At 32.6% G+C, this 15312-nt stretch overlaps 1 protein-coding gene across 1 annotated transcript; it reads left to right on the forward strand.

Moving 5' to 3' along the window:
• Positions 1–11728: 11728 nt before the first annotated feature.
• On the forward strand, positions 11729–15306 carry LOC106315980 (transcription factor bHLH157-like; the record flags this gene model as incomplete). The annotated part of the gene is made up of 8 exons (XM_013753834.1): positions 11729–11898; positions 12076–12165; positions 13441–13504; positions 13609–13650; positions 13722–13781; positions 13889–14695; positions 14787–14888; positions 15055–15306. Coding segments are annotated over exons 1-8 (1515 nt in total), but the record flags the coding sequence as incomplete, so codon positions are not given.
• Between the last annotated feature and the right edge of the window lie 6 nt (positions 15307–15312).

Genomic DNA, 15312 nt, shown 5'->3' on the forward strand with positions numbered 1-15312 from the left:
AAAACAAAAATCAAGGAAGAGTAAAATTTTGTACTTTCTCGGTGGTGGTTTAAGTAGATCCGGAAAGGTGAAGAAGAAAAAATAAATAAAATCAGATGTATCTTTAGGCAGATAAAGTAACGAGATGGAGAAAAATGGTTGAGGGGTATATTCGCTATTCATCATACATAAAATGTGTGACAAACACAAAACATCTATTCGAGTAAATAGAAAGATATAAAGTGTGTGTGAGTGTAATTTTTTTAAAAAAATTCTCTCAAGTATCAAGTATTAACAAACAGAGAGAGAATGTTTTATGTTGAAACAATTTCTTTCAAAAATTATATTTTTCAAAATCTATTGTTAGTAAATCAAAACAGTAGATAGTTCAAAAAAATTAGACAGCTTCATGTGGAACTATCATTTCAAAACCAAGGAGAATGTGGGAGGCAAGACTCAAAGAAAAAGTCCTGAAAACTTTCATTTAAGTAGATGGTTCAAACAAACAAGAAAATGCGAGACTGTGACACTGATCTGACAATAATTATATCTTTACGGCTTACGGTGCCTTGTTTATTTATGAGTGTGGATATCATTTATTTATCACACCTGAGTTTTTAATGGTTTTAATTTTTAAGCTAACTTAGAACTTCTCAAAAAAGAGATTCAAGTGGATATCTAATGATTTTTTTTTTAAAAAAAAATAGGAGAAAAAATAACAATAAAGAGTCAAAGACTCATAAGAACCTGGACAAGTGCCACATACATAATTTTTATTTTTCATTAATTTTGTTAAAAAAAACCTAGAAATTCATATGGTTAGTCTTCATTGCCCCTAGGCCTGGGACGGATCGGGTATCCGGACAACTTTAAGGTATCCGGATCCGGATCCTTATCCGGCGGATCCATAATTTTACTATCTTTATCCGGATCTGGGGTTCTCGGATATCCGGACGGCGGATATCCTTCTAAAAATTGTAATATCCGGCGGATATCCGGATCCGGATTTAGATCTTTAAAATAAATAAATAAATAATATTAATATATATATAAATATTAAAAATAATTTAAAAATAAAAAATATATAATGTTTTTAATGATTTCAATGTATAATATTACAAAATTTACATAAAAATTTACGTATGCAATTATAAAAATGAAAATATATTAAAAAGTTAGTTTTTATATATAAATATTACTATTTCTTAAATAGTTATTAATAAAACTTACGGATCCGGATATCCGGACTAAAAAATCAAGATATCCGGATCCGGATCCGGCTTTGACGGATCTAACATTTTACTATCCGGATCCGGATTTGGCCCCTCCGGATATCCAGATTTTTGGATCGGATCCGGATCGAATCTCGGATCGAATCCGGATCTCGGATAAAAATCTCAGGCCTAATTGCCCCCATGCACCTCTGGTTGAAAATCAAATCTAACAACTATATTTTGCTATATAATATATTGTGCCCCCATACTATTATAGATGCTATATCCGCTCATGAGAGCCCATCCTCCGCTCGGCAGCATTCAATCAGACAATTAATTAAATTAAAATTTCATTATCAACTTACAATGTATTTAAAATAATGATATTTATGTTAAAATCATCATTTTGAAAACCTATTCAATAATCTATACTATTAAAATATAATCTCTCATATAATTATACTTTTTTGTTTTGTGAGATAATTATTACGACATGCCACTCCCTACATTTATGAGTATCATAATAAATTAATATCAACTAAACAATTAATTTAGAAAATATTCCAAAACTAAAAACAATTAAATCATGTATGATCTCTCTGCTTTATCACTTTATTTTCAAAACGTATCACTATATTTATTAAAGTGTATATCAAAATATGTAAAAAAATATCTTAACTAACAATCTAATAATTTTCATAAAATAATTTAACTTAACATATCAATAAAAAAAATTGGGAACTTGTCAGAACAAAATTATATTCTTCACCAAAATATTGTCAAATATTTTTTATCGTTAAAAATTATATCGAGCTTTAAAAAATTAAAAAACAAAACATTTAAAAATAATGAAGGATGGCTCTAAATAGAAAAATATATACTATTTTGATTTTTCATATATGTATAATTTATATAGATCGTATGATAAATTTAGGAATTTAATAATATTAACAAATTATATATGTTAACATATGCTATATACGAGTTATATACGGATCCTCAGGTTTATCTATTCAACCATGGATCTGAGTCGGATATGAAAATATTGATCGATACTCAAACATTATAATAGAAGATCTTCAAAATTATTCGTTTCTAACAAAAAATTATAGATCTAAACATGTTTTATCAAAATGATCAAGATAAATGTAAAACGCGGATCAAAATCTAATGTTGTTCTTATATAAATTGACACATTTATTTTCATGAAAAGAACCCTGACAAAAACAATACGTGGGTACAAGCTCGAAGTACAGAACAAAGATATATACATTTTTATGTAACCAAATCGGGGTTGATATTAGTTTTGGGCGTTCCGGTCTTTGGATCGGGTTCGGGCCGGTTCTTTTCAGATCCGTGTATTTCAGGTCCTAAACATTTGGATCCAATAGCTATTTGTAATTTTTCGGTTTGGTTCAGTTTTTCTCAGATCAGGATTGGTTCTTTTCGGGTCTGGACCGCTTTGGGTCTATAATTAAAATACCTATAAAATATCTGTAATTTTCGGGTCCGGGTCAAGTTCATGTATTTAGAATCTGAAAAGACATGAATTACCCAAACTCCATCAAATTTAGTCGATATTTGTCATATATATCTAAAATTTTACAAAATAACTTAAATTAAACTATTAATAATTAAAATAAAAAAATTTCAAACTCTAAATTTTATATTTTAAAGCTTCATATTACTTAAAAATGTTACAAAATAATAACAAATATTGTTAACAAAAGATATTTTAACTCAATCATAAAATAATATATATAAAATAGAGCACAAAATATATAGTTTTGGATATACATGTTTTTAAGTCGAATACAAATCGGTTCTTATCGAGTTGGGTCTATTTTGGTTGGGTTTTTTTGGGTACGAGTCTATTCGGGTCGGTTTTTTTCAGTTCTGATTTTTTCGGGTAAAAAAATTTGGACTCAAAAAGTACTTGTAAATTTTCGGTTCGGTTCTGGATCGGGTATTTCTTGTCGGTTTCGGTTTGGATTTTGGATGCAGGTTAAAGTGCCCATGCATAGTTGATATTTACCGATGTAATGTCATGTGAAAACCTTGTTTTTAACATATATCACACATAATTGACAGCTTAATTGCTATATCTCATATAAGCTCTGATTGGTAAAAAATGAGCGTAAATGGGTGGAAAAAGAAAAAGAAAAAGATATTTTAGTTGGACCCACTATTTCCAGCGCAGCGTTTTCTTTTTTATTTGTCAAGCAACGTTTTCCACCTCTCTTTTAAGTGGAAGTAAGTTTTCAGCTAAGAAAAAAAGAAATAATTTAATTAAAAAAATATATTTACTCCAATTTACTCTATCTGTTTTATTCCCAGTTACTCTATTTTGTTTACCAATCACACTCTGCAGAGTGTGATTGGTAAAGAGTAGCGAAACTCAAAGTAAATAAAATAGATGGAATAAGAGTAAAAGTAAAATAATAAATACAGTAAACTAGTGAGATAAAAATAAATAAATAAAAGGAAATGAACAGATAAAAGCGGGAGATCACGTAACCTTTTCTTCTTGTTAAGACAAGTGCGAAGTTTTCCACCTTTTCTGCTATATTCAGCTGAAATATATTTCTGCTGCATTTAACTTGATTGGTAATAATAAAGTTGAATAGAGAGTAAAACAAATTTACTCCAAAAAGTCATTCAGTCATCCCATAGACATTTTTCAAAGTTCTATTTGACTAGTTTAAAGAACATTATTCTCATTGGAATAGTTTCTCACTTTGGAGTAATATTTTAATAGAATTTATTTGCTTAATAAAATTAATTATTTTAAATAGTTTTTGTAATTTTTATAGTCTCTCCTTTGAGAGATTGTCCCATTTAATTTTCATTTACATTATTATGTGGTTCAGATTAGTTATTCTGTTCAAATAGATAAGAAAAAATATTGAATATATAACATATACCTTATCTGATTGTTTTTAAATAAAAATTCTTTGGATATATCAAAGTATTTCAAAATTATTTCAATTTTTCTATATTTCCAAAAGTTTCTAAATTTTTCAAAATTTTGAAAAGTTATCAACATGAAATATGGTTCTTACCCAACTTATTAAAGGTTTATAATCATTTTAGCTATTGAATTTTAGAATCCCTCTTCTTATTCATCTTTTTATTATACTAGATCTTTTTTCCGCGCTACGCGTGGATAATTACCTTTAAAAATTCATAACTAATTTTCCTGTGAATATAAAATAATCCATATTTTTATATGTGTTTTTATGATATAATCTCGTTCTTGCATTTTTGTAATAATTTTTTTAATTAGTTTACTAAAACACCAAAACTGAGTTTAGAATACAAAAACAACACGAATGATTATTATGTTTTGAGCTACATATAGAAGGTGTAGTTCTAATTCGTGTATAGAACTTGACTCTTATTTTTCTTTTGAATTCCTTGATAATTTTAAAGATTTAGTTAAGTTTTTGAGAATTATGATTGAACCTAATTTTATGCTTATATTCAATTTATATGTGTATGTAAATTTGGTTTTATAAATGACATTTTTTGAAATTTTTCTTCTTATTAACAAATTGTGTCATTTTAGAATTTCAATATAATTTTAAAGGTTATACCTATTTAACTTAGTATTTATTGTAAAAAAATGATTGTTATCTTAAAATACCTTAATATCTCAATGAATATTAGTTAAACAGATGTAATTATTAGGGATAAACATGAATTCAATTATATTTTGATTTGTGTGAAAAATGTCAAAAATGAAAATTTAGTAAGATAGAAACATAGTATTTAATTTTATTCTATTTTTAAAGTTTTTTGTTTGACCAGTTTTCAACTGATTTTAGTTTACAACACAACATTTAGATACTTATGTTTTTAAAACCAATCTATAGATTTTTATATTTGAAGAAAGTATTCATGACATATGCCATATTTTCAAATACGTAGAGTTCATGGAATATTGGTAGTAGAAATTTTCAATTGATAAACATGAATAGAAGTAGATATATATTTGTGGTGTAATAGGGAAAACTCCAACAAATGGACGACTAAAAAATTATTTTCCCCCTCTTGCTATGAGAATCAGTCTTTGGGGCTAGTAATGTCAATAAGATGTTTAAACAGTTGTAGGTGAAATTTCACTTTCTCTGTTGTTATTTTTGCTGTTTTGTTTAATTTAAGCCTGGAAATATAAAATTTTCAATATGGAACATTATTGTACCAGATATGTGTGCATGTAAGCGGCCCATCTTGCCCATAGGAAAATCTGAGCGACTCCCATGGCCACACACACAATCATGTTCCAACCTGTAAACATTGAACTCACAAAAAATACGGAGAACAAAAAATAGAATTGATTTCAGATAGGAGACAAAAGTTTTTTGTATATCATAGTCAAGTTTGTATAAGTTAATGTACATTATGTGTGAGGTGACAAAAGCTAGTACTGGAGGGGATACCATGACTCTTGCAGCCTCCACCCGCACATTAAAGGTTCTTAAGATGGATACGATGAGTGAGAATCCGAGAATGGCTATTGCAGTTAAGTAGTCCAACGTCTTTGTGATGTCAACATCCCTGAGAAACCATAGAGACGGATCACCAGAATATTGTGGATGATAAAAGTAATGTGTAGATGATTACCGAGTGTGGAAAACTGCACTCCAGAACCAAGAGTTCAGGCACAGGAAACCGTACAAACCGACGTATTGATAGTAACCCGTCTGGCTGTCTTATCTTGGTTGGGAGGCAACTTATAGTATAGTGTAATGAAGATGGAGAGCCACCCATGGAAATGCATCGCTAGGCTTAGCACAGAAAAAACAACAGAAGCAGGCTCCTGACAATGACCATCGACTCTTCTCAACATGGCTACCATGTCTGTTTCCTGAACAAATTCATTGATTATTCCAGGTCTCTAAACATAACATCTAAATGTTTTAGCTTCTCAATCTTACCAAGGTATTCTCCATTGAGCCAGACATGGAACGCGTGGCCAAGGCTAGCAACTCTAACAGTAGGCTTGTCTTCTTCATTCTTAAGGTCACTGTTATTTATCTTGAACCTATAATATAGAAAATTAATCAGATAAAATTCTTATGTTTCTTTTTGATGTTTTCTTTTAAAAATTCTGATCATAAAAAGAAATTCACTTGTACACTTACTTTGTTGTGTACCATCCGTAGTCAGACTCGTCTTTGGAACACCTTGACATCAAACTCTATACCGGGTCCCAGACATCTTTCTTGTTCCTGAGTTCATGGATGTTTGATTACAAAAAAAGAGATACATAAAAAAACAATAGAGGAAGAATAGAGTGATGTTCTCCTTCGAGTTGTCTCTTTAGTTTGAAGTCTAGAACTCAATGCTAGTAATAGTCTAATACTCAATGCTAGTAGCTCCATTAAACCCACATTGCGCAAAATGGATGTGTCATGATGTGCCCTGCAAATGATAATATCTAAGTACTATAATATAACTAAAAACTAAAGTTTACTCTTTATAAAATGTTACAGGTTTATAAATCTAATTTCAAATCTTAATCTCAAAGCTTAAACTTAACTAAAAGCATTATTCCCCAAATCTCAAATCCCAGTTATAAAGTTCAACACTTATACGACTTATAAAGAATTAAATCCATCTTTTTTTTATCCTAGATCATAAATTCAAAATTTATAGTTGAACCCTTAACCATAAACTTTAATCTTAAACCCTACACTCTATCCCCTAAACCCCAAACCTTATTCCCAAAACCCAAAACCATATTTCTTAGCGCAAATAAGAAATGATAGATTTAAGTACCCAATGCAAATAATTTTTTAAAAATAAATAAGAAAGTTGGATTGTTATTGACCAATGCAAGAAGAGGGCGAGGATAGCCAACGTCTAATCTTAGCCGCTGATGAAGGTTGATCTAACGAACAAAATGGTTTGCTTTTAATATTCAATATTTTATTCTATTGTTTTTCGTCTTCTCCTATCTCTCCAGATCTGTTGTTCTCTTATCTCTTATAATTCATCTCTCTCTCCGCTCTTTCTCCAGATTTGTTAATCTCTTCATCTCATCTTTTTTCTCCAGTGGTCTAAGGCATCAGACCCGTAGCTATATTTTTGCTATAACTTTGCTAAGGATAGATTGTAGTTAAATACTGTGGCTATTAGATACGGAAAGTCTTTCGTTAAAAACGTTGCCAATGAGCAACTGACAATGTGGTGGCCATCCCGTCGCTATTAGCTATGACCATTGTTCTCGCGAATCCGTTGCAAGCTAGCTATGAATTGGCAACGGCTCACATTTAGCGTGGACGCTGAGGCCACCGCTTCCATCCGTCGCCATCCGTAGCTTTTTATTTTCTTGCTACGGATTGTCCCTCCTAGCTACATAAAATTTTGTAGCTATATCACTGATTTCTTGTAGTGATGCTTGAGTACACAAAAGGAGAATTAGTTACCAAGGAGCTGTTTCCGTGTCGCGAAAAATGAAAAGAGGCTAGAAAAACAGTTTCATAACCAAATCAAGAATTTCTAACTTACCTTTGATTCTTTACCAAAATATTATAGTTTTGAATCATTAGGGTTCAAGGCGGTAAGGTTTAAGATAATACCAATACCAATTGATAGATGCTGCTGTGCTGCGATGAAGCTTGTGCACCATGACGAACATCTTAAACCCTACACTCTATCCCCTAAACCCCAAACCTTATTCCCAAAACCCAAAACCATATTTCTTAGCGCAAATAAGCATGCTGTTCCCTATGTGAAATCTATACACGTTACAGCGGCACATACATAAGTTAGATCACATAGAGGAGGGATTGAACAAACCAGACGTAATGGAAATCCCATGTCGCCTCTTGTAACTTACTGTCACCTACTAATCTTAGCCGCTGATGAAGGTTGATCTAACGAACAAAATGGTTTGTTTTTAATATTAAATATTTTATTCTATTTTTTTTCGTCTTCTCCTATCTCTCCAGATCTGTCGTTCTCTTATCTCTTATCATTCATCTCTCTCTCTCCCCTCTTTCTACAGATTTGTTAATCTCTTCATCTCATCTTTTTTCTCCAGTGGTCTAAGGCATGGTCTCCTCTCCTCTCCAGTGGTCTAAGGCATGGTCTCCTCTCCTCTCCAGTGATGCAAGGCGATATGTAGTCCAGTCTCATCTCCCGTTTTCTCCTCGGTGGTCAGCACCTCGGTGTTCAGCAATCCAGTCTCCTCTCTCGTCCTCCATAGTCCAGTCTCATCTCTGCTCCTCTGCATTTCAGTCTCTTCTCCGCTCCTCCGCAGTCCATGCTCCTCTCGGGTTTCCAGTGGCAGTTACATCTGATTCTTCTCAGCATTCCTGCATAAACATCTTCAATTTTCTTGTTGTCTTTAGATTTCACTTCTTAGTTTCAACTTTTTGTTTGTGTATAGGAAGTTTGACATCAACATATTGTTATGTTTAGGAATTTCATATTTCTTCTTCTAGTACTATAATCTTGTACAACTATTTCTGGTCTTATTTGTATTGTTAACATTATAATCAAGCTTTATAAATTATTTTGTTATGACATTAACCAAAGCTTTGTCTGTTGCTATATTGGAATCCAAGATTTGATAATCAGACCCGTAGCTATATTTTTGCTATAACTTTGCTAAGGATAGATTGTAGTTAAATACTGTGGCTATTAGATACGGAAAGTCTTTTGTTAAAAACGTTGCCAATGAGCAACGGACAATGTGGTGGCCATGCCGTCGCTATTAGCTATGACCATTGTTCTCGCGAATCTGTTGCAAGCTAGCTATGAATTGGCAACGGCTCACATTTAGCGTGGACGCTGAGGCCACCGCTTCCATCCGTCGCCATCCGTAGCTTTTTATTTTCTTGCTACGGATTGTCCCTCCTAGCTACATAAAATTCTGTAGCTATATCACTGATTTCCTGTAGTGATACTTGAGTACACAAAAGGAGAATTAGTTACCAAGGAGCTGTTTCCCTGTCGCGAAAAATGAAAAGCGGCTAGAAAAACAGTTTCAAAACCAAATCAAGAATTTCTAACTTACCTTTGATTCTTTACCAAAATATTATAGTTTTGAATCATGAGGGTTCAAGGCGGTAAGGTTTAAGATAATACCAATACCAGTTGATAGCTGCTGCTGTGCTGCGATGAAGCTTGTGCACCATGACGAACGGGATGGTGAAGTCAACAGGTGAAATCAAATTTACACCAACATGTTCTCATTTAATAGGAACATGCTGTTCCCTATGTGAAATCTATACACATTACAGCGGCACATACATAAGTTAGATCACATAGAGGAGGGATTGAACAAACCAGACGTAATGGAAATCCCATGTCGCCTCTTGTAACTTACTGTCGCCTCTTTTTACCTTGCTCATGCCTTCACAATGCCCTTTGCAGAGACCTGTAATCATCAGGAACATAAGGCACTTGGTTTCCGTATAATAATGGTGAGTGAAACACTCTTTAAAGAATACATGTAGAACCTTTTTCCTTGATGGTTCCGGGAGTAAAGTTTTGCATTCTCTGTCGCAAGACCTCAGATGAGAGATTTCCACTTCTAATGGTTTCAGTTATTCTGCTGCTTGATCTCCACTTTCAAAGCTAGCCCACATCTCCCAACCATCCGAGAACTTCTTAATCGCCTATCTCAACTTTTGAGTTCATTGTCTATTCAAAAACATGAAGAATAAATACATACCAAGTTAATTAGTTAAAAGAAGACTGACAAACTAAATTCCATCTAAATTAATATGGTTCAAGAGTCTGGGAGATATAAGATTTAGACAAACAAATAGAAACTTTATAATCTATTCAAAACATAAACATAAATCTATGACCTGGTCGTGTAGGATCTCTAGTTGATTGTGAACACTACACACTCTAATTTCTTAGGGTGGGAAAGAACATCATGCCTACCTGCTTAATTATATGGTAGACATCAAAATCAGATCCAGCAGAAAATGCAACAATGAGTGACTGTGGAGATAGAGTTTAATGATCACCATCTCTCTTGCCATGGACTCCACGTCTAATTAAATCTGAAAATTTCGTTAGCATGGAGGAGAGAAGCAAAAAAGGGAGATATATAATTATGGAGGCAAAGGAGAATCAGAAGTGTTGGAGCGGCTGTTTGCTCCGCGCTTTGGAGGAAGACGAAGCAGAGAAGTTCGAGCGAATGAAAAATGATGTGGCAAAACATAAACTTTTGAATGGTTGATTATTTTAGCTGAGGTGGCATAGCTAAGAGGACTTCGTATCTCTTTTTTAGTATAGTATAGATTTTGTATTCGTACATTTTGGATAGTGTACTTCGGTATTATAGTCATCTGCCCGCCCTCTTTAATGAATTCCGTGTTGTTAATTTTAGAAATAAACATATCTAAATAAAACAGATAAAAGTAAATAAATAAAAGTTAAAACAGATGACACATAATTACAGAACTTTAAAACGATGCTCAACAAACGAGTAAGAAGAAAGAACAAAAACGAGTAAGAAGATGATCTCGGTCGAAACCCCACAGACCCATTATCTTTGGTGGGGATCACAATCTCTACTTTTGTTATAGGAGTATTATTATATCTCACCAATTCCCATAAATGTTATTTTAATTCATTTGTTTGTTAATCATTATAATATCTTATACTATTAACGTACATCATAAATTCGTATCGGGTATTCTTTTTTTTTTGATCAACACGTATCGGGTATTCATTAATCCATATTAAAGTAAAATCAAATCCCTTTTTATGGAGAGATACATCGAAGATCCTCCCCCGTATTAATTTTCAAACGACAGCAAATAAATATATAATACCCCATAAAAGGAAGCGGACATTTCACTTACCGGTAATAGCAGGTGTAATTATCGTCACTTGCGGGGCAAAAGCGTGACTGGACACTGGCAAACAAATCAAAATACAATTAATCAGTAGTATCTTTTACTATATTATAACTTTAAAGTCATGCAATGCAACATCTCTCTCTCCTTTTCCTCAGACAAAAAGGCTCTTCCACTTCCTATGGAATCACAAAGTGTACACACACGTTATATGCTTATATAGCTTATATCTATAGAAGGACAAAGGCTTTAAACTCCTTTTAAATTGCTTGAACAAAAAGCAAAGCAATTCTCTCTGTTTTTTTTTTCTTTCAGCAGATTAAAAGAAAAACCATAAGCAGACATTTCTTCTTCTCTGTTTTCCAGCTTTTGTCTTCGGAGTTTGGTTTCTGAAGAAGACAAAATTTTCTACCTTTTTAAGAGTTCGAGATCCATTATCCATAAGTACTACTCCCTCCGTTTCATATTGTAAGTAGTTTTAGGGAAATATTTTTGTTTCAAAATATAAGTAGTTTTCGTATTTTTAGGTAACTTTTATATTTATTGAATACAGTGTGACCAATCAAATTAAATAGACTTATTTTTTATTGGTTAAATTATATCTAACCTATTTATTATAAAATACTTTTTAAAAACATAATAATTTTCTTAACCTTCGCGCTTTTAGCCAAAACTACTTATATTATGAAACGGAGGGAGTATATAAGTGGAGATCATTCATAAATAATTTAAGAAGTCTTCTCGGGTTTTGTGAGCCTTGGATTCTTAAGTTTGGTGATGATGGATATGGAGGTTAAGCAGACATTAAAGAGTCTATGTTTCAGCTATGGATGGTCTTATGCTGTCTATTGGCGCTCTGACCCCATTAATCCCATGTAACGTCTCCCTCTTTTGCATGCTTCTTTCTTGAATTAGATTTCCGTAAAACTAGTTTTTTTGTTCTTCCCATTTTTATCTCATTGATTTGTCTTAGGTTGATTTCATTTTTGCATACTTTGAGATGTTACTGTGAATTAATTTTCTTGGATGGAAAATTATGATATCATTTTCAGGTTACTGAGAGTTGAAGAAACACACAATGATGAACAATCAGCCACACTCGTTGATGATATGATTCTTAAGACTCATGTCTTAGGCCAAGGGTAAGAAGCTCAAATATTCATTGAGAATTCGGCCAAAAAAAAACCTCAACTTTGCACGAATTGCCAAAAAAAACATAAATTTTTGGGCTGACCAAAAAAACACCAATCTTTTATTGACTTTAGAATTAATTAACAATGTTTTCGCTGACTTGCAAATTTAACACGCCGTCAACAAATTTAACAGAAATATTTGACGTCGTTTATTGTTGGCGTTATTCGAACCCAAGTTGGTTGGTCAAATGGCAAAGTATTTTACCACTGGGCTACTGGCACTTTCAATGTACTTACTAACATGTTTACTTTTACTTGGTACATATTAAATATAAAAAATTCTCTAAAAACTTAATAAGATCTTTAAAATTCCAAAAAAATTAAAAAAATAAAGAAGATTTTTATATTTTAATTTCAAAATTAATTTTATAAAAAATAAAATTTTATTTTTTCTTTTCAATTCGTGAAAAGTTCGTGTTTTTTTTGAAAAGAAAAATTTAAATTTTATTTTCTATTTTAATTTCAAAATTAATTTTATAAAAAATTTCTTTATTTTTTCAATTTTTTGGAATTTTAAAAATCTTTTTATGTTTTTAGAAAATTTGGAAGATTTTTTATTTTTTAAAAAGAAAAATAAAATTTTATTTTTAATTTTAATTTCTAAATTAATTTTATAAAAAATTTCTTTATTTTTTCAATTTTTTGGAATTTTAAAAATCTTTTTATGTTTTTAGAAAATTTGGAAGATTTTTTATTTTTTAAAAAGAAAAATAAAATTTTATTTTTAATTTTAATTTCTAAATTAATTTTATAAAAAATTTCTTTATTTTTTCAATTTTTTGGAATTTTAAAGATCTTATTAAGTTTTTAGAGAATTTTTTATATTTAATATGTACCAAATAAAAGTAAACATGTTAGTAAGTACATTGGAAGTGCCAGTAGCCCAATGGTAAAATACCTTGCCATTTGACCAACCAACCTGGGTTCGAATCCAGGGACGTCGTTTTACATCATTTGAAAACGACGTCGTTTCACTAACGCCAACAATAAACGACGTCAAATATTTCTGTTACATTTGTTGACGGCGTGCTAAACAAGTCAGCGAAAACATTGTTAATTAATTCTAAAATCAATGAAAGTTTGGTGTTTTTTTGGTCGGCTTATGTTTCTTTTGGCAATTCGTGCAAAGTTGAAGTTTTTTTTGGCCAATTCTCAATATTCATTCAATGTATATTAATATATTTTTGTATCTTCATTAGTTATCTTTTTGTTTGTTTACTCCAGTATCGTGGGGGAAGCTGCTTTAACCGGAATCCACCAATGGCTGTTCTCAGGCACACTGTTTCAGGTTTTGTTCACCTTCTTCACACTTATGTTTGATTCTCTTATGTCCAAATATTATGAATAATAAGGATGTTTGATATTTATCTTTGTTTGATAGTTCTTCTGCAGTGTGAGCATGAGTTTCAGAATCAGTTTCTATCTGGCTTTAAGGTAAATTTTAAATTAGGGTTCATATGATGTATTTAAAATCAGATTCTTATATATGGATGGTAAATGTACAGAGTATCGCAATCATTCCAGTAGGATCAAGCGGCGTTGTTCAGTTAGGGTCTACTCAAAAGGTTTTTGCATATAAAAATAAAAAAAATGTTTTCCAATGAAATTTATATTGCTTGCTGTGGAAGTCAAGGACTAATTAGTGTTTTTTTGCATCGATCTCTATGTTGAGATTGTTGAGAGCCGAGAGATGTTGGAAGAAACAGAAAGAGCTCTGCAGGAGAAGCATTCTTTGAAAGTAAAGGATCAGTCGGTGGATCTTGATACTTTGTTTGAGTCTCTAATTCCACTGGTAGACTGTGAGATTGTCCCTGAATCTTTTCAAGGACTCAGCTTCGATGACATCTTCACAGAAGAAGACACTAATCCTCCTTCTTTGCTCTTCGATAAACCAGCCTCTGAAGCATCCCCAAAACCTTCTTCTTCAGACATTAATGGAGATGATGATTCTGTGTTCGACATTCTCAACTCTTACTCTTTGGACGATCTTTACCAGCTGCTGGCTGATGATTCGCCAGAACAGAATTGCCCATCGGGAGGTGATAAGGAATGCTCTATGGTGATCGAAGGAAACGACAAGGATCTTTTGGGGATCCATTCCTATGATTTTCCGCAAAAAGGACAGTTATTCTCTGAGCTCATAAGCACTAGCCTCAGCAACAGCACTAGTTGTACTTCTCTCACAAATGTGCAACAAGAAGACTCTTATTGTGGCCTGAATCAGAGCAAAAGGCGGAAACTAGAATCATCAACAATCTCAAGCTTCTTCTTTCCGCAGGCGGAGACACTAACACTTCTTAATCCTCCCCTGTGGATTGATGAAGACGTTGCAGGGAATTGGAAGAAACCTCAAGAAGAAGGAGTGAAGAAGAAGAAAAGAGCAAAGGCAGGAGAAAGCAGGAAACCGAGGCCTAAAGACAGGCAGATGATACAAGACCGTATCAAGGAGCTACGAGGGATGATTCCAAATGGAGCAAAGGTAAAACACACATCTTAATTAACCAAATGATTAGAGATTAGCATTGAGATCATCACAAATTTTATTTTGAATCTTTCTTGTTTGTGAACAGTGTAGCATTGATACGTTGCTTGATCTGACGATAAGACACATGGTGTTCATGCAAAGCATCGCCAAGTACGCTGACAAACTCAAACAACCATACTTTGCCAAGGTGAGTCTCTTAAAATGATGAAACAGATCTACTATTTGTTTTTTTTTTTGGGCAAACCTTCATTATATCAAGTAAAGAAACATAGTCTCCCCTCCAAAAGGGAGGAGTAAAACAAATATATATTTTTGTTCTTTTGATAATGATGAATTGGCAATGTATATAGCAGCTGGTGAAGGAGAAGGAGAGAACATGGGCGTTGGAAGTTGGGGATGATGATGAGTCGGTGGTATGTCCGATCATCGTGGAGGATTTGAAGCCGCAAGGACAAATGCAGATAGAGATGGTGTGCCAGGAAAATGGGGATGAGTTTCTTGAGATTGCACATGTGGTGAGAGGTCTAGGTTTGAACATTTTGAAAGGAGTCATGGAAACGAGACAGGGAAGGATATGGGCACACTTGATCGTCGAGGCAAAGCCACACATC

The sequence above is a fragment of the Brassica oleracea genome, chromosome C9, assembly GCF_000695525.1.
Source record: "Brassica oleracea var. oleracea cultivar TO1000 chromosome C9, BOL, whole genome shotgun sequence".
Classification (NCBI taxonomy): Eukaryota; Viridiplantae; Streptophyta; class Magnoliopsida; order Brassicales; family Brassicaceae; genus Brassica; species Brassica oleracea.